Consider the following 8,002-nt stretch of genomic DNA (forward strand, 5'->3'; position numbering starts at 1 on the left):
AAACACTGCTAGGAGTACCCAGCCTTGGTAGAGCAGCATAATTTCTTCCTGTAATTCTTTCTCTCCAAATTGCCATACACTTCAGCAGAGTTTGCAACTTCTCTTCTAAGTCTTTATCCTTCCCCCAAGGCATGCCTAGCACAGGACTCTTGAACAGTGATGCCTCAATTAGAGTTGCTAGCCAATAGATTGAAGCTATGTTGGCACAATATCCTACATCCTCCCGATCTACTGGCTGAGCCCAACCCCACCTAAGAAGGACAATAAAGATCTGTGTTCAGAGTCATACTGGAGAGAGACTTCTGGACTCTATAGAACCCACTGCCTCCTGATGAAGTCCCTACTGTTCACCCTTGCAGTTTTTATGCTCCTGGCCCAATTGGTCTCAGGTAAACAGAATCTTGGGGAAGAAGAAACACTGGCCTAGAACAGGGTCCTGCACATGGAGTCCCTATTTCTAAGTGGTCTGTGGAAATGGGGTCTGGCTTCTCACTGGGAGCAGGGCTGAGATTTGTCCTACTTCTTCAGACCACCTCTGTTCTAAGAAACTTGAAGGCTCTCAGGATAGAGCAGGATCTGTGATCGGAGCTGGGGAGGAGGGTAAGGCAAATCCCATACAGTTGCCTCCAAAGGTAGAAATGATCTTGAAATCCCAAACTTCTATCCTGTCACTTCGGGTCAGTCCAGTCAAGCCCTGCCTCATTTCACTTTTGTTTTTTTTGCTGCCGATATTCCCTCCTGAGGTAACAATTATATAATATTACTTCCCCCAGTTTTCTTGGTCTTACAGAGAAGGTCTCTGATTTTTTGTTTGTTTGTTTGTTTGTTCTTGGATGTGGTTAACAGAACAGGAAAGGCTGTTTCTATATATGTATAGGACTGTAAAATGGAAAATGGAAAAAAAAAATTCTGTGTAGGAACTATTGGAAGTCTATATCAGATTTCAGCTCTGTTTGTGTAAGCATTTCTTATTTTTAATTTATTCTGTAGCTTATATTTACAAAACCAAGACAAGAACACTGAAAGTTATTTAGAAATAAATTGGCCACATTTCATCACTGCTTGCATTTTTTCACTTGTAACCAACTGATATATGAGCTTATAACCTGCTTTATTTTTTTACCTACGATTCTATCAGGAAAATTTTCACAGGTCTTGAATATTCCTTGAAAATACAATTTGCAGTAGATGCTTATAATTCTGTCATATTTTTGTACCAATATTAACTTGGAAAGTCCTTAATTGTGTGTCATTTGGATTATTTTTTCTAATGTGTGAGTACTGTAAATAACATTGTACAACCTTATTAATATATCATTGTGAGATTATCTGTTTGTATAGGTAAAGTTTACAAGTTCCATTGCTTGGTCCAAGGGTATTATTTCTTCTAAGTTAACTGGCACATATTGCCAATGGTTACTATTAGAGTATTTGTATTTTTAACATTTGTATTTCATATTTCTTGCAAATATTTTCAAATATATTGGTTGCTTCTAAAATGTATTATTTATTTGAGACACATAATTTTCATTTTCATGTCAAATCTATTGGTGTTTTCTTTGCATTCTTCCATTAACTTAGTAAGTCCTTCTCCATGTTGAGAACAGTTATTCACCTATGATTTTGTTTTTTACACCGGACTCAATCCCACCTTTTTACATAAGGCACAATGAAATAAGCTAATATTCTTTAGTGTAATTTCCTAATGGGTTATATAATAACTCCATAGCCCGCCTCTAGAGATAGTAGTTTATATTTCCTAATTTGCAGAAATGTTCAAATTGATAGTGGATAAGAGGAAATTACAATGCTCTCATGGTTGTCTCAAAAGATGTTTCAGGCCTATTGCATCCTTGAAATTCTATGAGTTTAAATTGCCTGATTTCTCCCTCTGTCTCTGGAACATTAGTGACATACATCGACATACAGCACATACTTGTATGTCGTCCTTTTTCTACACTTTGTGTGTGTGTATATATATTCTAACATATACATATATATAATGTTAAAAACTCAATCATCAGAGGAGGATTAAACAGCTGATAAGGGATAATAGTAGTGGTAATAGCATTCAAAAACGTTTGCTCTGTTCACTTACTGTCAATTACCTCATATTTCTTTCATTTATTGTACTTATCACAATCTGTAGTTATTTTGTTTATTCACTTACTTGTTTATTTTCTTTCTCCCCCTCTCCAATGTAAGGTCCTCAAATCATGTCTTTCTGTTCATTGTTTTATTCCCTGCATCTTGCAGAATTCTTGACATGGTAGCCACTCATCATATACTTGTTGATTAAGTACAGTAATGAGTTAAGCAAGGTAAGAAAGAGCTCCAGCGTCACTCTAGGGCCTCTATGTGTTAAATCATGTGATGAGATATTTTCATATGTATATAATATGTACACATATATAGGCAAACCCTGCAGAATGTCTCCCTAATGAATATATTCCTAATAGAATGGCTTTTTTTATTCTCAGAATTTTGTAAAATGTACTTATATCTCAATATCATATAGGTATATAGGTATAGATGAAAATTTTTTATTTATCTTTCCATAACTTGACATGACATTTTTAACCAGATAATATGTAAGACAAGCCTAGAGTTATCTTCTAAATATAATTTTTAGGATCTCAGAAACATGTAAGGGACATTTTGAAAATCTCACCAATTGGCAACAAAAGCCATATGTGTTTCAGTAATGGTGAGAAAGATGACAGCAATTATTTTAGCATTTCTTATTTTTGAAATGATAGTTTTTACTTCTGTTTAGGTGTTTGTGTTTTAGCTACATTTTAGGAAATCGGTTGGGGATTTTGTGTTCATGTATAATAACATGCTATATATTTTCCCATTTAAAATCATGGGAAATTGGCCCCTGGTAAGTGTTTGTATACAGAATTCTGATTTCAGAAATGAGAATCTCATACGTATCTAAAGAATTCTATGTGTGTTTATAAAATTTCACTTAATCCTCAAAGTAGGTATTTATGATTAGGAAAAACATGCTAAAGCGACTGGAAAGGCACTTGAATAAACAGTGCTCAAAAACTATTGCTATTTTTTATCCTCCTGTGATAAATACTTAGGCTTCATAATCTATATAATTCCTTTATTCAGGTAATTGGTATGTGAAAAAGTGTCTAAACGACGTTGGAATTTGCAAGAAGAAATGCAAACCTGGAGAGATGCACATAAAGAATGGTTGGGCAACGTGCGGCAAGCAGAGGGACTGCTGTGTTCCAGCTGACAGACGTGCTAATTATCCTGCTTTCTGTGTCCAAACAAAGACTACAAGAACTTCAACAGTAACAGCAAGAACAACTTTGATGGTGACTACTGCTTCGATGTCTTCGATGGCTCCTACCCCTGTTTCTCCCACTGGTTGAACATTCCAGCCTCTGTCTCCTGCTCTAGGATCCCCGACTCATTAAAGCAAAGAGGCTTATTCTGGTGTCAGTTTTCTCTCTACAGCCCCCTTCCCACTTTCCCTCCATTCAACAGTGTCTGGAAGGGCACCACAATTTCATTGCACTAGCATTTCTATGGTAGAAATGCAAATAAGATAGGGGCCAGGAACAAGTGAGGGTTAGTCCAAAACACCCACTCAGGAATGATAGATAGTAGCAATGTCCTCCTTGAAGACAGTTCTAGGCCCACAGCTTGCCATAGCAATTATCATCAAACTTCATGTACATCAGAAACACCTGGAGAGATGGCTAAAGCACAGATTTCTAGGGCTCACTTTTAGTTTCCAGTTCTGCAGGGGAGCTTGAGAATCTGCATTGCTCACAAGTTCCCCGGTGATGCTAGGGCTGCTGGTCCAGGGACCACACTGTGAGAACAATTAGCTTATAATATGAAAGGATTGAAAGCCGACTGTGAATGTGATTTTCTACAGATTGAAGGCTGCATTTCCTATGTAGTTTTGGAGTAGATAGTAATACAAAATCATCCTACAGAATCCTCCGACAACAACCTGAGAATGTAGGTATTATAACCTCACTTTAGAGAATAGGAAACTTGATTTCTAAGCATTAGAAGACTGGGACAGACTAAATTGACTACTGAGAGCATTCTGTCACTGCACCATGAGGTTGCCCAATTTTCTTCTCACCCTGGAAATCCTCATTCATAGCTTCCAACTTAAATATGATGAAAGGGAGATCAAGAGCTCTATAATGTGTCCTGAATGTTAGGACAGGCACTCATCCCAAGCAATAGAATGTTTTCCGTACATTACATTACATTGATGCTCTGCCTGCACCAATAAGAGAATATGACTGGGTGTATCATAGTCATCCATCCATGCCTCAGGCCCACTTCCCTGACAGTTGGACAGGGAGAATAGGGAATGCAGATGCCTTCGCTTTCTGGACACTTACAGTAGCTGCGTTTGTCTTTGTCATCTCAGTTTGCTCACTTATGAAATGATAGCGTTTTACTCAGTATCTTTCTCCCCACCCCTGTCATAGTACATCTTTCTGATTCTGAAGATATAAGATTGGCTTATGTTTTGTGGGGTCAACTTCACCTTTGACCCCATAAGATCCTAGAGATTTAATGTAGAGATATAAAAGTTGGAGAAAACATTGGTGGAAGGGTTTTCTCCACGATAGACACAAATCCATGAGTGTCATCACAGACTCCTTTTCCTTCTTCATTTGATTCCAGTGAAGATCCATGTTCATTCTACCACCTCCTCTATCTCCAGCTGCTGCTAGGATGATTGCAATAGCCTTCCCATTGATTGCCCTGCATTCCTTTCACACTCACGCCTAACTATCCTCCACAATGAGAGCCAGAATCATTTTTCTGAAACACAAATCTAATCATTAGACTCCCCTCTGGCATCTTTTCCCATAGCATCCTAAGACAACTTTTCAGAGCAGCCTTCATCACTCTTGGCATTCAGAACCTGCCTTGCGTTTCCAGTTTTACCTCCAAAGCACTGTCACAGGGCATCTTGCTATCCCACCAACATACCTCTTGGTGATTGGTTTGAACTCACTGGATTGCTTCTGGTTTTGAGTTTTTGTACATACTTTTCTGTCTCCATTTATAACCGCCTGGAAAAAAATCTTTATTTTCTTCTGGAGGACTTTGATAACCACACTGTTCTACCCACAATAGAACTACTGCCACCATTTGTGCTCCACTGTTATGACTTACCCAGAATTTTAAGTCATCATGTCACATGCCTCACTCTGAATATCTGCTTATGTCTTCTCCCCTACTAGACTTTGAAATTTTATTTAGGAACAGGGACCATCTTATCTTCTCTTTCTCCTACCATCCCCTAACAAGATTCTATATTAATTCTTGTTGAATAAGTAAGAGGGATTCTCGAAGGCCTGAAAGATCTTTGGATGTTACTGAAATCTCATTTTTATTTATTTTAGATCTTCTCCAGGAAACAGGCTTCTGTCTCCTTTAGAAGACATATCTATGATCTATGTCATTACATGGTAGAGGAGTTTTGAGAGGTGGCTTGTCCCACGTGGTAGGACATCATTGCCTCTTACACCCATGCTTATCTTTGCAGGCAGAACTCATGAACTCACACAAGAAGGTGGGCAGATGGAAGCAAGTTACTTCAGCAGAGGAGAATAGTAGGAAAAAAACATAACTTTAGAGTTGGATGTATCTGAGGTCATTCATGATCCCACCATATATCCACTCTTGGACCACAGACAAATGATTTCCCATCTTCGAGCCTGTTACTGAATTTGAAGAACAGAGAAAATACTCACTCCCACTCAAGGTACTTTGAGGGTTGTGAGAGTAATCTATTAAAATGTTAATCATATCATAGGGATTTAGCTGTAACAGGTTGTTCCCTGGATAAGAAACAGTACAGCACATTTCCCCAGGGCCCTGCCCACGGGGCTTTGGCTGTCTTGCCTGAGTATGGGTGATTATAGCCTATGTTTCACCTGGGGGAAGACTCATTAGGCTGAGAAGAGTGTAACAGAGTTGAGGGTCATGGGATCTCTTTGAACAGCCAGATGAGATTTTAAAGGTTCTAGTAGAACTTGCTGTGCTTACTTTTCAATAATCACCTTGATCACTACCTTGAAAACATCTTAGAGTTATTATCACGTTGATTCTAGACGATGAATATAATCTCAGTGCTGCAGCCTGAAACATTGTCCTCCTGTCCTCTTGCCTTATATCTCATCCGTCCTTCACGCAGTGCTGGAATTTAGGTGGCAAATATTCTTTTCCCACTTTGGAGTTGACTAATGGCATTAGGAGGCCAAGGGAAAAGGAATCTTTATGGTGAGAGAAACTGCAATGTGCCAAGCACATTAACACACAATTTCTTAAACAAAAGCATTGTATGATAATTATGACAACATGATTAAAGCTGAGGAACCTGGAGTAAAATGTATCTAGGGTTACATCTAGGTTTGTTCCTTACTACTTTTACTCATCATGTGGTCTCTATATCAATTTCTTCATTTGCAAGACAGGTATAATCATGCATCTACCTCTTAGAATCACTCTAAAAATTAAAATAGATAAGGCATATAGGTCACCATGATCTCTAGCACCAATGAAATTCTAAGAAATGTAGATTTTAAAAGGCATATGAGATATAGGTTATTCTGGTTTAAAATATGAAACGTTTAAAAAATAAAATATGTAAATTCTGAGTTTCAGGGAGAAAAAGGGTCTTGCACAAGAACAACCATATTTGGAGGCAATTTTACCTGTTCTCAAGGCCACGTCTCTACCCCATCTCATGCTAATCCTGACAACATCCTCAAAGCTGAATCAATTTTTGCCTTAAATAAATTAAACGAGATTTAGATCTCACCAGTCACTGATTCTCAATCCCAATTGGATATTCATTCAAAAGTCTGACTTCTCTCCTGAGGTGAGAGTAAGATTCCTGGGCACTTTTTCATAATACTTACCTTAACCTAGCTAAACACAATGGACACTCTTTTCTTTGAGGTGTCAGTGGAAATTAAGAGGAGAGTCTGAACTCTTACCTCCCACATAGGGCTTGCAGACAGGTGAAGATGGCGCTCCTCCCCTTTGTTGGTAATGGAGACCTAGAAGAAAGGCTGGGCATCCAACTCCCACGCAGTCATATGAAGCAGCCCAGAGCAACATTCCCCTTCACTGCCTGTGCGGTGGCAGTAGAGACCTAGCAGTAGAGACCTAGCTGGGAGTCAGATCTCCCATCCCTCAACCAGTGGTAGCGACCGGCCTGTGGAGGAATCCCTTCCCTGCTGGTGCCATGTCAGTGAAAACTGAGGGGAGACTGAAATTGCCCTTCCTTCCAATAGTATAAAAGGCCTGAAGCAGACTTCCCTTCCCAGCCAGCTCATTATCATTGAAGACCAAGGGGTGGTCTCAACTTCAATCCCTAGGGAGCCGTGGCTGGCATCAACCGTCCTCCCAGTCAGTGAGGATAGAGGATAGGAGGGTGCTGGAAAATAGGTGTCTTTAAAACTGAATAATGTTGTTTTTACCACAATTTAAAAAACTGAATAAGAAGACATGGCAGACCCCTGAAACTAGATAACTACACATGGAACTAACCAGAATTAACATGCAGAAGGTTTGAGAATAGAACTGCAGTGGGGAATACCACCTAGATTTTTAAAATAACATCTTGTATATATTTAAGGATATATGCAATATGATGTTTTGATATACATAGACATAGTAAAATGATTGCTATAATCAAATTAACATATCCTTCTCTTCACATAGTTATCATTTTTTGAGGAGACAGCACCTGAAATCCGTCTTCTTGGCAAATTTCTAGTATACAACACCATATTATTAACTAGAGTCCCCATACTGCCCTTTAGCTCTCTAGACTTTATCCTACACAACTTCAACTTTGTACCCTTCGACGAGCATCTCCCCATTTCCTCCACCACCCGCCCCACCCCTGATAATCACTGGTCTACACTCTTCTATGTATTTGAATTTTTAAATTCCACGTATAAGTGAGATCATGCTGTACTTTTTTTCT

The 8,002-nt window shown here is 38.8% G+C and overlaps 1 protein-coding gene across 1 annotated transcript; it reads left to right on the forward strand.

Annotated features, from left to right (window-relative positions):
* Window positions 1–331: 331 nt before the first annotated feature.
* DEFB126 (defensin beta 126) lies at window positions 332–3,392 on the forward strand. Its single transcript, NM_001129771.1, has 2 exons — window positions 332–389; window positions 3,124–3,392. Exons 1-2 carry the CDS (start codon window positions 332–334, stop codon window positions 3,390–3,392), a joined length of 327 nt encoding a protein of 108 aa, NP_001123243.1.
* Window positions 3,393–8,002: the final 4,610 nt, after the last annotated feature.

This window comes from Pan troglodytes, chromosome 21, assembly GCF_028858775.2.
Source record: "Pan troglodytes isolate AG18354 chromosome 21, NHGRI_mPanTro3-v2.0_pri, whole genome shotgun sequence".
NCBI lineage: Eukaryota > Metazoa > Chordata > Mammalia > Primates > Hominidae > Pan > Pan troglodytes.

Coding starts and splice junctions, on each gene's coding strand:
- DEFB126 (NM_001129771.1), top strand. CDS start 332: ATGAAGTCCCTACTGTTCACCCTTGCAGTTTTTATGCTCCTGGCCCAA. Junction 390..3,123: donor CCTGGCCCAATTGGTCTCAG/GTAAACAGAATC, acceptor TCCTTTATTCAG/GTAATTGGTATGTGAAAAAG.